Here is a 22,827-nt window from a genome sequence, read left to right on the forward strand (position 1 = left end):
TGGTTCTGAAAACATCTAACATATATGGTCGCTCTCGTGTTCTCCGACAACAAGACTGAGTGCCAGGCAGACAGGGGGAGCTGGGTAAGGGGGGGGGGGGGGGGGGGGGGCAGGCAGGCAGGCTGGCAGACAGGGGGCAGCCAGGCAGATGGAAGTCCCCATTGAATGATGGTGTGAACCAGTGTCCAGGAGAAGGACCAGTCAGCCATTAACTAGACAGGCAGTGGCGAGAGAGGGAGGCCAGGGACGAGACAGAAAGGAAGCATGAGAGGAAGTAGACAGGGAGATAGAGGAAGGAACAAAGAGAGGGAGAGGCAGGTGAAGCGTGAGGCAGAGAAGAAGCCATGGAAAAAAGGAGAGTGCTGGCTAAAAATACAAGGTCAGGGTAGAGACAGGCAGGGAGACATACAGACAAGCAGGCAGGCTGGCAGGCAGGCAGACAGACAGACAGACAGACAGAAAGGTAGGCAGACAGGCAGACAAGCAGATAAGCAGGTGAAGTGATGGCTGTGTCATGCCCTTCACAATGGCCAGTCCTCAACAAAGAGCCACTTTCATCTGCATGTCCCTCAATTAAGTTGTCTCTCAATTGGTTCGTGTCTGCATATAATTGTATGTATTTGAATTCTGAGCACATTTCTAGTAGCTATGTCGTTTCTGAGCTGTTTCCTGTGGTGGAGGTCACTGAGCTGAGCACAAGGGCTGGGGAGTGGTCCTTCTGTGTGAGTGGGTTTCACACCTCACTGAGCCACTGTGGGGAGGCTATACTGGGCTCACACTACACTGCAAGTGCACCAGACCATCCTGAAACACATTATATACACAGACACAGGCCCAACACACACACACACATTGTTTCACACACATACAGAATACAGATGGGTTGATATGACTCATAGTGGGTAAAACAGGAGGGGGGGGGGGGTTGTGAGACAAGGAAGAGAGGGGGGATATATAGACAGGATGAGAAGGTCCAGGGCTGGAGAGAATGACATCATAGCCGCTGTGTAAATCCCCTGGCAGGCCAATCTGGTGGGCTCAGCACTTTCCAACCCTCTGTTGATGATGGTGTGTGTTTTACAATAACACAGGGCTAACAGGGTCATAATGGTCTTGGGGAGATAGGCAGGGATGCTGTTGTCATAATCAAACCAGACCTCCCTAAGTTAAGATAAATTGTGTTTCAGCTAATCAAAACAGACACAGTGGTTTCCACGGATGCATGCAGCACTGGGTCACTGCAGCGTTAGTTACTTTCCTCTATCCTGTACCAGTCACAGAGCAAAGGAAGTTCACACAAAATGACAGGAAGTGAAGAGGAAACTTCAATTGACCGGGTCATTTTGCGCCATAACCTTGCAAAACAACTTTTCAAAATGTTCCTTTCTTTTCCTCACCTGTCAAGGTCAAATAGTTGGAAGTGACGAGTGGGATGTGAAATGACCGTTTCTAGTGAAAGGTTGGTTTTTGAGAGGCATGTCATCTGACAGCTATTAGCGTCAGCCTTTCACAAGGCTCTTGGTGTGCACACACCACACACTTGCATGAACACACACATACAATTAAAGCAATAGTTACCTTAGACAGTAATAGATCCCTCAGACATAAACCCAGTCAGACATTATTTTTACTGAATATCAGCATTTACTGGAACTGTGAAATGTCATATCTCACCTCCATTATGCAGGAGTATAGAGTTCCCATATAGAGGGAAACAATAGGAAATAGTGGGAAGGCAGGGTGGGGAATTGGGGGAAATGTTTTATTCAGTTACTAGCTTGATGTGTCTGGAACCGGAGCTCCATTTCAATCCCTTCCTCTCCCCCTTTATCTCTCTCTCTCTACACACATCTCTCTCTCCCAAAGTAGGTGAGTGGCCTCAGGGTGTTCAAAGAATCTCCAGCCACTCTAGTGGGGTCTAGCCCCCCCCCCCTGCTTCCTCCTCTCCACAGGAAGAGGAGGGAAAGGAGCAGGAGAAAGGGGAGGAGGACTAGGGGAAAGGGAGGAATGATAAGAAAGTGCCTGAGGCTTTGTAGGTGAGATAGTGGTGTGAAATACTGTGTGTGCACACGTGTACGTGTGTGTGTGTGTGTGTCTGTATGCATGTATCTGGTAGAGGATGCCCAGACCAGAGCCTCATTAGGAGGACATCGGCAGTGTGATTGGCGTTGGTTGTGGGGTAATGAGCTGATCTACAGCCTCACTACAACTGGCATTCCCATGATGCATCACATTTCCCCTGGTACAGCACCGCCAGAGGAACAGGGAAGAGAACTGGCAGGGAGGGAGGGAGGGAAGAGAGGATAGAGAGAGTTAGTAGAGAAAAAGCTATGGTCTCCATAAAGAAGGGTCACTTGGGACATGGAGAGAGAGACAGAGAGAGACCCACACACAGAAACAGAGGGAGACGGAGAAAAGAGAAAAAGTCTCATTTGAAATGGTAAAACACCTCGGGCAACAGCAGCAGCTCTGACCAACCCTGTATCAGGGAGGAAAGGTTAGCACTCTGAGTGACAGGACTGGGGCTGATGGGCATGGTATCTACATTTGGCTGACAGTACTGATTCCGTAAGCAAGTTTTGGTCTAGGAGTGAGGCCGGATTAGTGGTTCTTTCGTAGATGTTCCAAGAACATCTACGAACACTCAGATCATTACGACAGATTATCTTTAATCAACCAGACTCAACATGTCCTCGTCTCTAAAGTTAGGCTGGCTAGGGGGGAGGTAGGTTAGGGTGAGAGGTCATGCTTCTTACCCCTTTTACTCCCTTCAGGTCTCCTTTCAGCAGGCTGTCCAGGGGAAAGGTGATGATGTTGTTCATGTTCTGGAACTGGAGACAGACGAAGGAGAGAGTGAGAGGGAGAGAAGGGAGTGGGGTAGAGAGAGGGAGATAGAGAGAGGAGTGGGGTAGAGAGAGGGAGAGGGGGATAGAGAGAGAGAGAGAGGGTGAGTGGGTTAGAGAGAGGGAGAGAGAGAAGACAGGAGGTTACATCACAGGGTTTAACACTGAGCCAAGTAACAGACAGAAATGAGAGGTGGTAGCAGAGATAATCTGATACCCTCTCCTGCCGGGATGTGTGTGTGCTCATGTGTGTGTACTGTATGCATGTAAAGACAAACACACACAATTCCTGTGATAACATCGTTATGTCCTTTCCGTAGCATTCAGTAAGTTCTATATGGGGCAGAGGAAGGAAATACAGATCCTAGCTGGACAGAGAAACCACTCAGACAAGATGGCCGGTCACAATACAATCTCTAATCACTGAGCCCTGAGTGTTCATGGACATGATTTTTGAGGGGTAGCAGGTGGTTCTAATAAAGCTCGGGGATTGTTTCAACGTGGGCTGGATTCAGAGTGGGAGCCTTATCAGAGTAAAGTAGGTCCAGCTGAGATGCTGGTGGTGGAGGAGCACACTGGTCGCAGTAGTGGGGAAGTGATTTGGCCCTGAGGATGGGTTTCCAGAGTGTTCTGACCCATTGGGATGGACACATTCAGGACAGGACGGAAAATCCGATCTGCTGTCACACGTGCATGCCTAGTACACCCACACCACTTAGGCCATCTCACCAGATTCTTGAAGAGGGCAGTAAGCTCTTTGGTGAAGACTGAGAACTTGAGGAAGGCAGAACCCAGGTCAGGGTCGTCTCTGTAGACACAGTTCTCCCCAAACTTCTCCAGAGCCTGTGTGTACTGCTCCTCGTTCTCCACATGAGCTATGGGACAGAGAGACAGACAGGTCAGAACATGGGAGACAACGACAGAGAGGGAAGTCAGACAGACAGGTCAGAACATGGAAGACAAAGACAGAGAGACAGACAGACAAGTCAGACAGAGAGGTCAGAACATGGGAGACAACGACTAGAGAGACAGACAGAGGGCATGGCAGCCAGTTGAGGTGTCATGGTGACAGTAACATTTCACAACTTTAGGCGAGAGCAGTCAGCAAAGCACATACTGTCCTACTGTACACCAATCACACACACAGTACCCCCCCCCCCACACACACACACACACAAAGATACACACAGACAGGCCTTTTCTGATCTTTACAAGGTTAAAATCAATCCTCCTGATAAATATTAAATGATGGCCTTCGTTAGAGTGCAGCGTACGTGATATGAGATCCAGCTCTCCCTCTTCATTTCCCTTTCTTCCCCCCCTTTCCCTCTCTCTCCCTTCCGCACCCTCTCCCCTAAGCGTCATTTCTGCCTGCAAAGGACACAGGAAAGGACAGGAAGAGGGCTGCAGTCTCAGAATAGAGAAACTCCAGAACAGAAGGAAACAGAGAAACAGAGAGAGAGATAAAGAGAGACACAGAAAGAGAGACAGAGAGACAAAGAAAGACAGAGCAGTCATTGTCTGTCTAGGTCAAGGAACAAACTGTCTCATGAGGTCAAACGTTGAGCAACAGTGAAGGTATGACTCGCCATGGCTCTGTGTGTGTGTGTGTGTGTGTGTGCAGTGTGCATGCTATCACGTGCTGGTCATCGAAGTGAGACTAAAGCTGCAGAATCTAGGCATGGTACTGTTCCAAATACAATCACAGAGAAAAGAAAGGCTCCATTCTAGCATGCACCAGACCAGTGCACACCAGATCGTCCCCCAGCAGCCAACTAGCCAGCCAACCAGCCAGCCCTCTAGTCCAACAGCCAGCCAGTCATCAAGATGTCAGCCAGCCATCCAGGCAGTCAGCCAGCCGACCAACAAGTCAACAAACCAGCCAGTCATCCAGGCAGCCAGCCAGCCAGCAGGGGGACAGATGCTCGAGTCACACAGCAGCTGACGCATGTTAAGCAGGGGAGGGCTGGGGAGAGACCACCGACCACAGCAACTCGCTTAGACACCAACGGGCGTTACCATGACGACGCTGCACCCTCCCCTCCTCTGAGAACTGTGTGGGGATGACAGCGTGTGTGTGTGTGCAGAGAGCTCACGACCTGCAGGAGCCTCCAGGAGATGAAACACTACAGCTACTCTGTAGGGAGGGCCTGTTGCTCACCGTGGAAAAGGCTGCAATGCTGCCATGTCAACAGGACACACACACAAACACACACACTCTGCTTTGACATCACACACAGCTGCCTTATCTGTGGCGCATGGCCAGGGCCCAGGGGGGGGTGCTTTTTGTTTGGAAGAGAAACAGGAGCTCAGGAACATACCTATTCACCTGTGACTGGCATCATGCAAGACTGCACACACACACACAGCATAAACCCCCTGTAGTTAGAGAGATCAGCATCACATAACTCTTTCACTGTCTGCCTCTCTTTGATAGCAGGGCACTGTGACAGCAAAGGCTGTGTGTGGGCGTGTGTGTGCGAGCGTGTGTGTGCAGTGATGTGGATAGAGCGAAGTGGAGGGGTTCCATCCTGTCACTGTCCCTCAGGAAACACACACACACACACTCTTGCTTGCGGTGTATTATCTAAGAGCCCAGGGGGTGATGGAGGTTGTTATTGCAGCCCTCTCCGTCCCTCACACACACACACATACTGTTTAATCACCAGATAGCACACACAACTGCGGTTTCCTCTCTTCCATGCCTCCAAATGTCTCTTTATCTCCCTTACACAGTCAAGCACAAACACACACACACACAGTCAAGCACAGTCCCTCACACATACACACTATTCATTCCTGAGCCTACTAGCAGTGGCTAATGTCAACATCCCTATCGATTTACCAGCTTAAGGCCACTCTCTTTCCGGTAAACACTGGAGTTACATCGCTTTAACAAGATGGCCGCCTGCGGCCCTCAGGGTTGTAAAAGTTTACCCAGAGGACAGAGTGGTGGAGGATTGATATGGGCCATCGTTAAAGGCCGCCGCATGATGAGATATGGGAGATGTACTTAGTGAGGCTTGGCTGGTCTCTCTCTGTGGTCTCTCTCTCTGCTGCCTCTCTCACAGACACATCCATCCACTGGGTAATTACATTAGTGCTTATGGTAGCCTCATTCTCTTGGTTACCTGGCAGCAGCCAGAATGCCTGTTTTGTGTGTGTGCGTGTGTGTCGTGACTTGTGATGGAAAACTACAAATCTGGAACAGAGAAGCAGGGGAATAACATCTGAGAGATCTTCATGTCTATGCGTGAGCAGACAATGTGTGTGTGTGTCCCTTGTGTGTGTGTGTAAGTGTGTCTGAGTTTGTGTGCGTGGGCATGTATCATACGTGGAGTGGCTCAGATTGACAGCAGCTGGGCACCTGCACAAACTCAGAAACAGCCCAGCACATCCACCAGGCTGGATCCTGGCTGCTGCTGGGATGCTGCTGCCTTGTTAGAGGACAGAAGACTGCAGAGGGAGACAGCAAGAGAGCAACAGAGAGATACATGGAGATTTATCAGGGCTCTGTTGAATAATGCAGTGATATGCCAACATCTCCCTTCCACTGGCAGAGAAAAACCAACACTCACCCCAGCAACTATACCACTCACCCCAGCAACTATACCACTGACCCCAGCAACTATACCACTCAACCCAGCAACTATACCACTCACCCCAGCAACTATACCACTCACCCCAGCAACTATACCACTGACCCCAGCAACTATACCACTCAACCCAGCAACTATACCACTCACCCCAGCAACTATACCATTTACCCCATCAACTATACCACTCACCCCAGCAACTATACCACTCACCCCAGCAACTATACTCCTCACCCCTGCTCCTCACCCTAGCAACTATATCCCTCACCCCAGCAAAATTAGCTGTTCTCTTTAGACCTCAGCAGATCCAGTCTTTGTTGTAATAACATAGACATTAAGGGATCAGTTAGGTTGTTTCCACAACAGATAAAGCTAGAAACGGAGCTTGTCCACCTCCGCAGATAAGAGAAGGCTGCTTTGACAGTGTGATGAAGCAGTTAGAACCACTGTCAATGGCTGCCAGATCCCCCGCTGGCCTCCCCTTCCACCCCCTGACCAGGGCCTGCTCTGTGCACATACCTGGAGCCCATCAGCCTCCTGTCCCTCCACACACACACCTCTATGATCGAGCTGAGTCTGTGTCTGTGAGAGGAGCACAGACAGGTGTGGAAGCTGTCCCACACAAACCAGGAAAGTATCAACCTCCAGTATCTGTCTGTTAGGGAAATACTCCCAAACCTTAGATGTTATCAAAGAAACGGCCAGTAAAATGCAAATAGGTAGATTTGTACTGAAAGCAGGCTTAATTTGTTTTGAAAACACACACACAGAGGCATTCACACTGCGGTCCACTGCAGTTACCTTGTGTAAGGTGACAACTACTCCTGGTCTTCAGAATGAGAGGGTTAGGGTTAGATAGGATAGGAGATGGGGTCAATGCTGGGAACTGCTAGGAACTTCATTAGAAGTATAAAGGAAAACACACACACACACAGGCAGGCAGGCAGGCAGGCAAGCAGGCAGGGCGTGCCCTGAGACAGCTGTTCCTCTATGGGGGTCTGGAGCAGACAGCTGTCCCCCTGAACAGAGGAGCACTGTTCCCAAAAAAGACCAGCTCAGCATTATGTTCCCCTCCCTGCTCTCTCCCCCTCTCCCTTTCTTTCTCTATCACTCTTTCCATATTATGTCTGCTTTTCTGTTATCTTGTTCCTCTCTTTCAATCTCTCTTTTCTTCTCTCTCTCAGCAGGGTTCGGCAGACGGGCCAAACATTAAGCAGCCCGACAGTCAGAGCCGGCCGCAGTGACACACACACACACACACACTGCAGACATGTCTGTATACACACACACACACGTGCTACTCACCCAGACCAGAGGTGTAGATGGCTTTGACAGACTTCTTCATCTTGTAGAGAACGCTACGATCCACATCCAGAGCCTGCACAAAGGGAGGGAAAGAGGGAAGCAAGGGAAGGAAGGAGAAGGACGGAGGGTTAATAAGCAGTTTGCCGTTTCTCCAAACAAAGCACAGGAGAACACCCACGGTTCATTAGGCTGCCTGATTCTTCTCAGCAGTATCTCAGAGGAAAACTGGACCAAGGCTGTCATCGCCTGAGACCACTTTCCCTTTCTATAAACCTTAGGAGTATCTAAGGGATGGAGAGAAAGAGAGATGGAGAGACGTAGGGATCCCTTGTCCCAGGCACATTGGCAGGCATCTCACACCACTGGCCTCAGTGGACTCAGGTGTGTGTGTGTGGCACGGTCTGCGGGTAGCAGGTGTGTGTGTTTGTGTGTGTTGAAGCTGGCAGCATCCATTCTTTCTGCTGCAATTCATTATTCAGGGCAATGCTATAAATAGATTTGCTACACTCCCTTCTGCATCAGAACCAGGAAGCCTACAGTACATTGTTTTTGTGTGGATGTGTGTGTGTGTGTGTGTGTGTGTGTGTGTGTGTGTGTGTGTGAGAGAGAGCGACAGCAGGGGGGCAGGCTGTCTGAAGAGGCCAGAAGGTGCACATATCCATGCTCCTATACCTTTAAAAACACACACAGGCAAACATTCACTTAGTGACTCCCTCACACAAACATCCACACACACACCATGCGGAGACAATGCACCACAGTACCAACTGATGATTGGAGGGGATTTGGGAAATGAGTCCGGTTGATGATTAAATAGCCCACCCCCTCCCTGGTTTCGGCGCCAGTCCACTCTACCCTCCTTCCTTCCCAACCCCAACACATCAGATCAGACCCCCCCCCCCCACCTCCCCACCAACTTACTGAAAACAAAACCAGACATCCACAAAGGCTTCCTTTCATCAAATACAATACACACACACACATCCACACACTAGTCCCAATGCCAAACAAGTAGCCATGTTACAGAAGATACCAAAACATGGAAACCCCAGTGCTAGTGAGTCAGTATGCTGTGATGTTGTCCGTCGCCGGGCTGCAGTGTCTGCGTGACCCTCTCTGTTCTGTGGTGTGCTATTACACACAGCGCCGGAGTAGCCAGCTGACAATGTACTTCTTCATGTTGACCAGGCCTGGCCCCTGGCTGACACACACTGGCCCACCTACAGTAGCGAGGAATGAGACGGCGAGCCGTTATTAAAAAGAGGTGGAAGAACAATGCGACACTTATGTGGGTCTCTCTGGCATTTAGGAGCTCCCATGCGCTTCCCTGGCAAGGTTCCCAACGTGTGGAAGAACCCTAAGAGGATGGGAAGCTTCTTTAGTGTCGTTTCGGTGGAAGAACTCGTAAAGAAAAGATGAATCACAGGGCCAGTGCCTTGTTCTTGAGAGTTATTTTTTCTGAAGAACCAGAAAGACCGCCTCTTCTGACCTGAACTTGACATTTGCGTCAGCCAATCAGAAGCGGTGCAGCGGTCCCAGGGATAGGGACTCTAGCCGGCCTATTGTGTGAGAGCTTATTCACTTTCCTTTCACAGCCCCAGTCCTGAATCCGGATATGTTTTGTTCACCGTGCCGGGTGGCTGAGATGTGGTGACTTTGCAATGTGGCTAGTACAGACAATTCCTTAAATTTGACCACAGAAAATACTGTGAGAACTCTGCACTTCTGATCAGTGATATTCTGCTGTATTTTCCATATACACTTTGTATAAAGCGTCAGATAAATCAATGAAATGTATGTAAAGTATATATGAGTGAGAAACAAAGAGAGAAATTCGCCATCTTCTCTTGTTAGCCAAGCACACTTAGTCATCGTACAGACATTAACAAGATCTCCACCTGGCCCATCCCACTCAGTCAGCTGGGCTGAGTCACAAAAACAACAACAACAGATAGCATACTTCTGTTATCTATTAACATCCAATCTAAAGAGTACCGGTACTACAAGTTAAATGTGCAGTGGGTTCCGGCGCTGGTGTTCAGGATGACTGACTTTAGTGTAAACTAGGTAGACATGCACACACGGCATGCACGCACGCACGCACACACAGCTGTTCAGTCCTGGAGGACCTGTGGGTTTAGGAGAACAGTTCTAAAAGCTTCTTTGCTGACATCACATTTCTCCCAGGGTAGACCAGCTAATCTCTACAGCAGATCTCTAATTGATCTAGCCTACAGCTTTACCTCTCTGCACCTCGCTCCCTCTTTCTGTCCGTCTTCCTGTCTCTGTCTTCTGTCGCTCTCTCACATCCTCTCTCTCTTCCTGAAGGACAGGAGGCCTGAGCCTGGCCAACAGTGATGTCACACTGCAGCAGCAGCAGCAGCAGCAGCAACATTCATTAAATACAAACTAAGCTTCAGGAATTGTCTTTCTGGTCTTGGAGAGGGAGACTTCATCTGAGGCGGAGACAGAGGAACTGATCCTTCTGAATCAGGGCGATCTTGGTCTCTGCTGCTCACCCTGCAGATGCCATGCCCCGTGTTCAGAAGAGAGGGCCACCGGCTCAGGAGGAAAGCCCTACAACACCCTAGACTGGACAGGGAGGGAACCCAGGGGATGTGCTGACTTGAGTGACAGCCCTCCTCCTCCCAGCCAGCCAGCCAGATAGCCAGCCAGCCTCACATCCAGCAGACAAACTGACATCTACAGCAGGAGCTGACCACCAGAGCACTGCTGCTTTGCTGGACAGGTAGTCTACGTGGAGAGAGGATTTATAATGTTTGGACTTCTGACGATGGCATATACACATATGATCAGAGGTGTTGATGTTCTCAACGCTGCAATCTTCTAGTCAAGAAGCAGTCAAGCTAGAAATCTTGGAAAAGGTGTGATTGGGATGTTTTACTGTGATCGGTCCAACACACACACAGGCGTGCACACACAAACACACACCACGCCTGAGCAGACCCCTTCAATCTGAGGAGAGTGCTCTGTCAGGGAGCTGGATGAGAAGGGGACAGACGGAGGTTGTAAACCAGACCCAGCTGAACACACACACACACACTCCTATAAATCATTCTCACACACTCTCTCTCCTACTCTTTTAGTTACTCAGCCAAGCATTCAGTCTCAGACAGGCTTTCACTCATTCAGTAAGTCACATACACACAACCACACACACATACATTCACTCTCCCTTTAGTATTCAGGGTTTTGCTGATTCAACTCCAAGAACCAGGCCAGCCTATTGTGTGCCTTCTTGTCTGAAGAGGAACCATTCTAAAATTAAACACTTTTTACCCAAAACTACTTAGAAAAGCAAGGGGGGATTTCCAGGGCAGTGACGCTGCAGGGCACTGCCTCTCTCTCACACACACACAACAACAACATAATAGATGGCCTGAAAGCATGAAGGAAATACATAACAATTCACTGCACACAGCCATGTCAAATCAGCATTTTGTTTGGTTTCCTAGAAGACGATGTTCCAAGACTCACTGGTACTTAGAATGACCCTGCTTAGGAGAACTACCGGTCCAGCACATGAATGAGTCCTCTTAACACATGACATCAGTGGGCACCATCTGGCTCTGTCTGGAGGTACAAGAACACTGATTGATGATGCTGGGGCAAGCCCTCATCCGCTCGCTATCCTTTAGTCATCATCCCTCAGACTGGCTGACCAGGGTCAATGGTATAAGCTAACCCTTTGCTGTGCTGTCGTCTGGGCAGCTAGCTGAGCTTAGCTCAGGCCCGGTCACGCCCACACCCGGGCCTAATACCCCAGAGCACTTGGCCCCGCATTTGCCAAGGTCTTTCAAATCAAAACAAGAGCGGAAATGAGCGAGGGGACGAGGGAGGGCCATCCATATTTCATGAGCTTTTCATAGCACGCCCATTGTTCCTCTCTCCTGGTGGACTGCACTGCTTTTCAATGCTTCTTTCTCCCTCTGGGACGCGTGCAAAGAATGAAGGGGGGAAATCTAGTATTAACAAGACGGGCCGATTTGTTTAAAACTTTTTCCCTAAAAAGAAAGTGGTATTTTTAGGCCCTGGAGTAGCCAAACTGGATGGAGAGAGCGTGGAGCTGGTCCCACCCACAGCCCTGAGGCCCTGGGTATCTGCTGCCTCCAGGAACGTACTGGAAGACATTCCTGGATGATTGCATGCTACACGTTGGACTGACAGGGACGTCTCTGCTTCTGGACTAGTCATGTCTGGTGATGACAGCATGTCTCGAATGACTGCCGCCTCCCTAACCTCTGCCGTCAGCACGTACACGCGCGGCCCAACAGAGGCGCAGTCTAACACCCACAGACGCATTGGTGTTGCACGGGCTGGGCTGTCCTCTTAGCGACATTCGGGAAGCTAATGTGCACTCTCAACCCCGCGTCTCTTTGAACCGCAGAGGATCATGGGAGGCAGGAACACCCATGGTACACGAGTTTGGTTCCTGTTTGGTGTCACTTTACAACACTTCACCCCCTTACCTCCCCCTCCTTCCACCCCCAGCCTCCCCCCTTGATGAGAGTCTGTGCCACGCTTTGGATCTCAGCCAGAAAGAATGAGGCAGTCTGGGATATAATTATCCAATTGAATTGGGAAAGGGGTGTGTGGTGGTGATGTATGTGTGTGTGTGTGTGTGTGCGTGCAGGGGAGGCCTGATTCTAATCTAAGTTTCACAGAGACACCAGATGTTGTAGTTAAAGCAAACAAACACTCCATGAAGACAGAAAGAGATGGAGAGAGAGAGTGAGAGAGAGACAGCAGGAAAAAGACAGAAAGAGAAAGAGAGAGAGAGTGAGAGAGAGATGGAGATGGGCAGAGCTCTGGTGTGGTGGCTGGGTGTTGCGGCAGCTCTAATCCATCTGCATGGTTCCTTCTTCATCACCCCGGTCTGGTCTGATGTGAAAGAAGGAGACCTTCTCTCCGTCATGGGAGAGAGTGCTCTCGACCTCCCACACACACACTCACTTGGCTACTGTGTGTAAAACACTCCCTCAGAAAGACAGGAAAATGACTTGTTATGTGGTAACGGGCTGCTGCAGTGCACTGCAGTGCAACACCTACGGGAAAACACACAGGCAAGCACTCAGACGGATACACACACCACACACACAAGGGCACACACAGACCGTTAGTAGCCCTCAACAGGACAAAAAAATCCTAAATGAGGTTGGAAATGTTAATTCTAAAAATACAAGTCAACCCCCTTTGAAACACCCCATTCACACATCTGAGCCATTTTGAGCTACAGAGTCAACATTAGAATAAGGCTGTGTGCCGTTAAGCAGACCGCTAACTAGCCGTGGTTCCAGTATTTGACTCTGAGCAGTAATTCATGCAGCTATGCTGACTAGCCCTGGGGCAGAGTTGAACATTTATCCGGCCCTGACTCAGGGTCCTGGAGTACAGTATGAAGGGTTAGGACAGCCATGAGGAGGAGGGAGCATAGGACAGAGGGAGATCTCTGGTTATGGACACAAACGCATAAACAGACAAAAGCTCTAAACTGTAGACCAATACAGTCTTTTACATAAGTGTCCTTGACTGACCACGAGCGCAATGACGAACGCAGTACATTTCCCTTTGTCGAGACATTCTTCTTGACATTCTCAAAGACAACATTCTTTCTCCCTCTCTCTAACAATCTAATGAAATATACAAGGTTCTGCCTGACTTCCTTAAACACACACTTCTTCACCCTGTCCACGCTGTGTTGCTACAGCTCAGAGTGGTTACGCCTCTTTACTGCTCCTCAGATAGAGCGCAAACAGCAGTCCTGGACCACAGTCCTCCCCACCTGCCAGCTCACACTCACACTGGGGTAACGACTTGAACTCAGGTACTTAAACTGCTCAAGAAAACAATCTAGGGTTTAATGGAGAAAGTCACGCAGTGCCTTAACCATGCTAGATCTACAGGCTTCCCACATGCTCTCCTGGGCTGTATACATCAATAGCTTATATATGGCTCCATTTGTGACCAGAGGAAGGCCACCATCTGACTAACCCTACCCCTGCTACCAACCACTTCAAAGACCTGTCTTGTCTGAGTCCTTCTTTTGTTTTTGAAGGCTGTTTATGACACTTGCACTGTCCTGAGGATGAGCTAGATGTTCAGTCACTGGGGGGGGGGGGGGGGGGGCATCAACATTAAGACATCAACTCACTTTCAAGTTGTTTAAAGGGTAAATTAGCAGGTCGATTCGTGCTGGATGGGGTTTAAGTTTGTTCTTCGAAGTCTGTGTGATAAAACAAATTATTGATGTAGGTGTTAGCATTTTGGTTTTATATACTGCACAGCATGGGATACAGTACACAGATAAGGTCAACTTCTTTCAAATAATATCTTTAAAGGGAGACTTAAGGGATGAATGACTGAAAAGACCCAGAGGCACCAATTTAAAGACTGTATGAGTTGTTAAGTGGAGTACTACTTAATGAAGTAAGTAAATTAGCAAGGGAATGAGGAAAGGGGGCTGGGGAAATGAAGACCAAATGTGGCTTGGTTTCTTCACTGTAGTCACAGAAACTCCTGTCTGAAGATTCTGGCGTCTTGCGTCTGCAAGCATGTGTAAGCCTCATGAGTACAGTAGAGTTTAGTCGAGTCTTCATGGTCTCAAGTACTCATCAATGATGCAAACCTATTTTTTAATAGGTTTTAAACTTTTCAAACTTTTTTCAAAACTTTCGATTGAAAATATTTTTCATCCCTTCCAAAACTTTCTTTCTAAAAAATTCTAAAAAAAACAGAGAAGCGTAGAACAGAGTAAAGCACAGCACAAGAGTCACGGCGGAAACGTAGCCATACCAAGAGTACAATGCTAGAGGTGCACACAAGAAGCAATCTGCAGACAGTTTGAGGGAGAGAGAGAGACATATATTCACCTGGAAATGATCATCTGGAGAATGTGGAAAACATGTGTGCTATATGGAGGGATGTGTGTGTGTGTGTTCTATAAGACTGTGTGTGTGTGCAAGTTGAATGGAATACCCTTCTAGAACATTGCTCCTTTGAAGTCCTCTGAAACTTTGATTATTTCTACCGAGTCTCATCCTGTGTGAATCCCGTCTCCAGAAGAGGCAGATGAGGTGTGAGAGAGGAGTCCCTGTATTACTGCCCCACAGCAGGTTAGACTGGACTGTACCAAGGCATGAAACATTCAGCGTGGTAAAGGTCAAAGAAAATAGAGCTTGTGCTCACACAGTTGAGGTCAACCAGCAGCTTTATATTTTTGTAAGGTTTTCAGCACCCGTCAGTAAAGTTTTCCAGCTCTGGACTGGGTTGAGAGAGAAGGGCTACTTTGTGCCTTTCCTGCTCCTCCAGGGGCCTCCCAAGCCTGCCTATTGGAACTAGTCAGAGGACAGACTTCGAAACAGACTGCAGGTGAACTATATGGTATGAAACAGAAAAACTGAGATCGATAGTACCTGCCATGTTTGTTATATGATAGATGCTACCATTTTTATAATCAATGAGTCATGCATGACATGAGTTCTGACTTTGAATCTCGCCATCTGTTCCTACATCAATCTTGTTAAATGGCTTACGGTTACATTAAGCTTATAAGAACCTGACTAAAGCTCCCCTGAGAGTCTTAAGGAACACATCTGAGGGCTGGTCCTCAGAGAAGAAGGGATGCCGGCAGCTACTCTTAAGTGAAAGTGACGGCCCAGCAACGTTATTAGGAGGATTCCTGAGGAGCCTGCTGTCGTCATGAACACAGGCCAGCGCTACAAATCAATGAGGGAGTTCATTAATGAGGAGGCATAGCCTGTCGTGGAACAAAGGCACTGAACAGAAGATGTCCCAAGCAATCTGGGGCAAGGCTTCAGATGAGGCACCCCCCATCCTGGACCCCGGAACCCCAGCTAAACAAAGGCCAGTGCACTCTTGACCACCTCCTCAATAAATGCCCCTTCCCCCCCTTCCAGTCCACTGAGATAGTTTTGAGCATACTTCATTCCGATGTCCTGTGTGTGTGTGTGATCATACTGCAACACAGCCCAACAGTCAGGTAGCATCACACGGGACCCCCTCAATTGGGACGGGACTCCCCACCCTCACCCCACCCTCCAAACATAACACACCCTTCCATCAGCAAGCCCCATGGGGAAGCCTTTTCATAAGCGTGGGAGCCCAGTCTGAGCCTGGGTGATACAGAAAGGGCTTGTAGCCCCTAGATCATTGGAGGGACACACCTCATGCTTCAAAGATAAATCCTGAAGGAAAACACTGAGGGAATTCCCATCTCCCAGACAGGAAGAAGGGATTTTAGTTTTTTATAGTAATGTTAGTGTGACATCTAATACGCTGAGAGGACATGACAGCACTATGCCCAGTTTTATGTCTCTCTTACCAAATGAAAAAAAAAAAAACTGCATACATTTGCATCTATTAAAGTCTGACAGCAGATCTGTAAGGAGTACAACACATGAGAGAACAGACTAGGACACTGTTGATCCTATCAGCGACCTCATTTCAATTACAGAGAGTACATTAAGCCTCTTAGGAGGAAAAAACAGGCCAAGGTGGCCGATAAACAGGCCATACCAGGCTAATAGGTCAACGCCCTTTTAGTGTATGTGAGTGTACGTCTGTGTGTGTCCACACATTAGGGTCCATAATATGCCTTGATTGTCATAGCATCTAATCCCTATGAGGGCTTGTTAAAACTTCCCTCCATCCAAACCACCTGTTCCAGAGGGCAGCTGTTCCCTCCAGCCTGGTTATAACCCTATCTTATTGGAGAATGGAGATAAAAAACGATTACTTTTAGTGAAAGGGAGAAAATGAGTTGAAGTGTAGGAAAGGCTACTGCTGTTTCAGCTCATTCACTCTGATAACAAACTCTTGTCTGTTGGATTGGCCAGTTGGAAACTAAACTACTGATATCATCATCAGTTTACACAAGATAAGGCAGGGATCCAATTCTCAGAGCTGGGGCAAAGAAAGAAACAGAACAGCACCAACAACGAATGGTTGGGTTTTAGATTGAAAGTTCCGCCTAGCGTTTCCAAGAGCATGACAGAGTTTCTTAATTGGTAACATTCCACAATGCAGCCAGCCTTGACATTCACCCAAGCTTTGCCCCATTTCTTTTCTGAACTCCTGAGTTTCTGTGAGAATCCACTTGAGTATTCTAGTGGAGGCTCATCCTTATTGTGTAACGAAGCCAGGAATCAGTCCCCGAGAACCAGTCCTATAGAGGGGGTGCAGGGAGGGCATGGCTAAAGCTAGCACCAACAGTTGCCACGGATTCTAGGAATGCCAGCACGATCCCCTTGATACTCCCCAATAATCTCCCTCCAGAATCATGCAGTCTTGGACAACATGCCTTCACAGCACATTGCTGGAATACCAACGTGAAGGACTTCAGTTAGGGTGGGATTAAATACCCCCCCCAAAAAAATACAGGACAAAAATGTCCCTTGCAGAGCGCCGCCTATAAATAACCCTGATTCAACAGTAAAAAATGAGGAGAGTGAATGAAGGGAAGCTAAGGCCTGGTGTGCCTGGTGTTGGCCTGGTCATGGGGGTGGTGTTTTTGTCGGAGGGATGTGTGAAGAGGCTGGGGCCCCTGGGATGCTCACAGTCCTGGAATGTCTCCCTGTGAAAGGAGGGCCTGTGGTGGTTCGGTTTGGTCGGTTCAGAGAATCATTCAAAAGCCAGCACAATGGAAATCCTGGGTGGCATCTTGACAGCACACTGTGCCTTTACATTCTCATGGGCTCCCATGTACAGCATCAATTCATTTGTTCGAACTACATTGGGAACTTTATAAATAACCACAATGATGGAGTTACAACTTGGGGGAAAAACATGGTGATATAGACTACTTCCTTGTATGTATACCACACTGGCTAGACAGAATGCTGGCGTCACAACAACAGTAATTACACACACCTGTTAGGCCATGCTGACAGTAAACCAAACCAGTCATCTACTAACTGAGTCATAGGAGATTTCATTCACAAAATGACAAGACTGGCGATGTTGTTGCTGAACTGTATAGAGACGCCATGAAACAGACCCAGTATTGACTTAATACTGCCAACGTTGCAGCCAACAGGGAGGGTGATAGGAGCACAGCTATTAGTGAAGTAGAACATTAAGGGGTCAGGGGAATACATCTCCTGTTTCACTAGGCTCTGCTCCGAGCCAGATCTGGAGGTGGATGTGGTAGAAATCAGATCAAGGAATATTGATTCCATTCAGATCGTCCACTTAGCTCTTCATCTTCCCTTTGGCAGAGACTTGCAGAACCATGGGTAATGCCAGTGCTTGGCAGCTTCATAGCCCAGAGAAGGAGGGCTCAAGTGAGGGTCATTCTCAGCTAGGAGTATGAGGGACTACCTTCACCTGGGGTTTTCTGATGTCAACAAAGGGATGGAAGTACTTTTACTTGAACTATTACTACCCTAAGGGTCGGTTTGACCTTGATGTTAAGTGCATTGTCTTGAGCTTTGAGGTTTCCTGGTAATCCCAGACAATGCAACACTGTACTGCACTGGCATCACCAGTCATGTGTGGAGCCAGGGTATTATAAAATGAGGTAAGTGCTGAGGTAAGTGCTGAAGAAAAAGGCCCAGTTTGGAGGAGTTGCCATGTTCCACAGGAACCCAGAGGGGGGTTAATGACACCAGGCACAAACATCCCCTCTCTGGACAAACTGGTTTTATAGTCGTGTGGCTTTAAGGTCACACACACAGTAATCTGAGAGGCTTGTAAACTCCCATCACCACCACCCCCCCTACCCCGCTCCCTCTCTCTCTGCTGGACACATTAAGCCCATTTATTTGGCAATAAGAGACAAAGCTTTTATAGCCACAAGGCTAATTAAGGTTATGTCCACTGTAATGGGTTTATGTAGAAATAATCACAATATAGACTGGGGTCCATTAGGCCCTAAGAAATAATAATTCTCCCCCAACTCGAGACAGGGTTAAAAGACTAATATATAGAGAACATATAGAGGCCGTTTTATATTGATGGACGGTAAGGGATGAGAGTACAAATCATTCCGTACCCCTAAAGACTAGACAAGCTTCTCATTTGTTTACCATACTGTCACAGAGTTGGGACCAGTCCTTTGTACAAATCAGCTCGCAAGCAAAACGGGAACTCTGACCATCTGGTCAGACAGGATTTTCAGAGAATTCTTCCCCTCCCAGAATGAATCTAAATCATCTGCTAGGCTAGTAGTTCTCTGATGCCAGCACACTCTCTAGAAAGCTGCTACTGTGTGAGTCACCTCAGGTCTCTATCACTCAAGTTATAACACATTGACACAATTGCAGACATCCCAACCTGCAGAGACTCATTTACGGGAGGTGGATTCCAGCCCCCCCCCCCCTCCCGGGATGCAATCCGGACGCATGAAGTACCCCCTCAACCAGCACGTACACGATACATGATGCGCGATATGCACCTATCTCTACCAGAAATTACAATTTGACAGTCTCTCGCTCGAAATACAAAATCCCCAATTTCCGGGAGATTACATAGCATTTGTGGGCGTCCCGGACCTTCCGGGAGACTTGGGATGTCTGCAATTGTAAAAATTGAGAGCACTATGTTTGCTACTGGTGAACAATGCACATCCCAGTGCTGCTCCTGCTAGCCAGGGAATTCCTGTTCCATCCAGGACGTTCAGCTGTCAGATGAAGGAGGAAAATTGAGACGTTAGCACTTTTATACCAAACAACAGCAGCCGCATCAGCAAAATGCTAGAGATTTGAACTCTTACCAATTCCTATCATGTACTCTATTCTACATCTGCACAGAGGTACAGTGTCCTTTCAAATCTGTAGCCTAGCTCTAGCCTGAATTGCTATCATTCATGTGAGGATAATAAGAACATACACAAAAAATCTAAAAAGGTGTTTGTATTGAAATGGCAACATTCAGTCTGTGCTATAATAATACAATGCCTTATGGACTTGAATCACAGTCACGTTTAAAAGCATTTCTCTTGAAAACTGAAGCAAAAGAGCTCGGTCTGGACAGCTGCATGAACACAATACATGGAAGTGTTCCTAGTCCACTGCAGAGTCTAATTGGTCAAACAGACGCAAGGCCTTGTTTGGCTCTGAAACAATGGCTGTGTGTTTTCTGGGCCTCAGAAATGGGAGGTTATCATAAGAAAACAGAAGTTTGCACACAGCAGTTCCACTCTCAACTAGGAGTTCCACTCTCAAAGTCTCACTATGAGCAAGTCTGCCCAACTAACTTTACTGAAAAATAGAAGAAAAAAAAGGTTCCATCTCGAGGTGTTTGTAGGCATGTTGCACCTGTCAGTTTGAACAGGTGCCAGGCTCACTCATAACTCCTGAAACACAGGCTTATCCTGAAGGTCTTCATTGTGCCAAATGTGTAATGTCTCTGCCCCCCAACTACTGTCAGGGTGTCATACTGACAACAACATGCACAGGCACCAGGCACACACAAACACAATGCGTGTTCAGTCGTGTATAAAAGTATAGTTAGTATTACTATAGGCCTACAAATTTCACATAATAATTGAGAAATAGTCGTTTGAAATTAAGTGTTGCCTTTACTGTGCTACCCTTAGCCATGAATGGAAATGTAACGATCTCGGATAGACTACTCTTCGAACATCGATACGATCTTCAAGAGAAGTATTTTCTTTACCATCCTAGCTCAAGATGACAGCTATGAACATTTTAATTCAGAAAATCTTAATATTTTCCTTGCAGAGCTTTTTGAAGATAGTTCACAATCCATAGACAATCCTGAGTTTTGTATTAGGTAATCATAAGCTACACAAACAGATAGCTTACCGTATGAAAATGCTAATTTCTATTATCTGATAGGGTGAGACTGTCCCATAAGGGACACGGTATGGGGTTCACGGTATAGGCACAGAACTTGGAAAGGGTGGTCGGTTTTTCACAGTAGCCTACTACAAAGCGGAAGTCTATGATCTGCAAATTCGTGGAACTAACGCGTCGGACAATGAAACACATATTCAGACAATGCAGCATTTAAACAAAGAATGCATCCGTTTCGTTGAAACAGGTGCTCTGCAAACTATTCTATTCGCTGGGAATTTAAACTATAGAGACCTTAATTACCATAGTAATAAATGGCGTACAGCCCTTTGTCAACCTCATATAGCACTTGAGGTCTATTGATATTTAGTTATGAAGTGTAAAATCAAAGACCAAGAGAAGTTTTCTCTCCTCTGCACATGGTGCATATATGGAGAAAACGCCCAACCATTCAGAACTATGACAAAGCTTCGCCAGTTAGGCAATTATTATGCTTCTGCATGGCAGTCTGCAAAGACGTAGTAGCCTGTGAAGTCGTGATAAGCCGTGGATCAATGGGTGATGCTACCGAATGAGGACAGTGAAGGGTCTGCTCGAGTCTCACCTCTTCCAAGGCAGTGACCGTATTCCTGCAGTGGGACATTCGGGTGGTGAAGTTCGAGGCTGTGGGCGCTTTGTAATCTTCATTCGTCTCTGCCACGAACTCCGAAACTGTTATTTGGTCAGGCATTATTAATCCTTGTTTGAAAATATAGTATAGTCTTCCCGTGGTGCTTGTTGGAGAGAAAAAAAACATTAAGTAAAAGTCAGATGAAACGCTCCCATGTTAACCATTGGCAAATGTTGGTTCATTGAGCGCTCTCACTGAAAACCCAAGTGGGACCACGATTGAATTCTCCAGCTACACAGCAGACGGTAACGACTACGAGCGCCTCGCGCTCTATCTGTGCTCTCCCTCCAAATAGTGTCGAGCTCGCGCTGCAGGTAGACTTCGACTGAAAAAGCGGCGTTGTTGTGCTTTCCTATACCCTTTCTAAGACAATGCTCCGATGAGTCTAGATAACTTCGGTATGGAAAACACCAAGACACTTCAATGAAAGCGCAGAAAGTGACAAAGGTAAAAGGAGGGATTCAATGGATGTGCGCTATCCAATGGAGAACACCAGCTGGCCGTGGCGACCCAATCACAGCCTATGGAAGGCGTGGTGTTGGGCCTTATCACGGCACCAACGTAGCTTTAAGGATTGAGCACCACCCAGAGCTTTTTAGAAAGCTCAGTAGAAATAGACAACTTTCGACCGATCACAACATAATCCTCCTACTCCATCCAAAATTATAACATTTTCCAATTTGTCTATACAATATTCTGCTGTCACAAAAGCAAAAATAGCTTTTGTGAAAGTTTAGCTGCTCCTTTCAGATTGCCATATCAAAGAAAACCTTTATTTATAAGCGGTTGAATAAAAAAATAAAAAAATGTTATCTTCAGTTGTGCAGCTGGCAATGTGCTGTGACTGTCTGCTGGGTGTAAACTGATGCATGGCATTCAAAAGTGTATCAAGAGTTGTGATATGGTGTGCGAGTATCATGTCTTCACCTTTATTCATCTTAGGCTCAAAGGGAAGGCAAGTTTGCAGAGAAGACAAGACATGCACATAAATTCGGATGTATTTATAACAGACCAATGAAGCATAACCAATAATGGGAGGTCTCTTCACTGTTGCTCTGTCGGAAGGGCCACACCCACTGGAACAAAAGACTAATTAGAAGGATCATTAAACATGGATTGCCATCTCAATCTTTGTGGTATGTGCTATAATAAGGAACAGGTTAGCAGCATCGTGAGATACACACAGTGTCGTGAGATGAAGAACCCTATCCCCATGAGAGTAAACAGGGTTGTTGTTTATGAGGCACAGAAACCGAAATAAAGTGTCTTACTCTTTGGTTTCACACTTTGGTAAGAAGTGAGTGAGAGAGAGAGAGAGAGAGAGGAGAGAGAGAGAGAGAGAGAGAGAGAGAGAGAGAGAGAGAGAGAGAGAGAGAGAGAGAGAGAGAGAGAGAGAGAGAGAGAGAGAGAGAGAGAGAGAGAGAGAGAGAGAGAGAGAGAGAGAGAGAGAGAGAGACAGAAAGAGAGACAGAAAGAGAGACAGAAAGAGAGACAGAGAGAGAGAAAACTATCCTATCATTAAACCAAGGTTTATGAAGACTATCCCACGCTTACAAGAGCCCAAAGGAGCGACACACTCAGCTCCCAAAGCGCTACTGTTTTTCCTGGGCTTTGTG

General features: G+C 47.4%; 1 protein-coding gene across 7 annotated transcripts in view; it reads right to left on the reverse strand.

The window, feature by feature from the left end:
* asap2a (ArfGAP with SH3 domain, ankyrin repeat and PH domain 2a) overlaps positions 1-21,679 on the reverse strand; it is a 36,599-nt gene extending 14,920 nt beyond the window's left edge. For 6 of the 7 annotated variants that reach the window (XM_047015140.1, XM_047015138.1, XM_047015136.1 and 3 more), the window contains exons 1-4: positions 21,146-21,679; positions 7,745-7,817; positions 3,573-3,718; positions 2,757-2,831 (exon numbers count right to left, since the gene is read on the reverse strand). In XM_047015140.1, the coding sequence (XP_046871096.1) occupies positions 2,757-2,831; positions 3,573-3,718; positions 7,745-7,817; positions 21,146-21,337 (486 nt within the window). In that variant the 5' untranslated portion in view covers positions 21,338-21,679. The remainder of the gene's footprint in view (positions 1-2,756; positions 2,832-3,572; positions 3,719-7,744; positions 7,818-21,145) is intronic. The other variant, XM_047015139.1, reaches the window with a different exon arrangement.
* Positions 21,680-22,827: the final 1,148 nt, after the last annotated feature.

This window comes from Hypomesus transpacificus, chromosome 3, assembly GCF_021917145.1.
Source record: "Hypomesus transpacificus isolate Combined female chromosome 3, fHypTra1, whole genome shotgun sequence".
Classification (NCBI taxonomy): Eukaryota; Metazoa; Chordata; class Actinopteri; order Osmeriformes; family Osmeridae; genus Hypomesus; species Hypomesus transpacificus.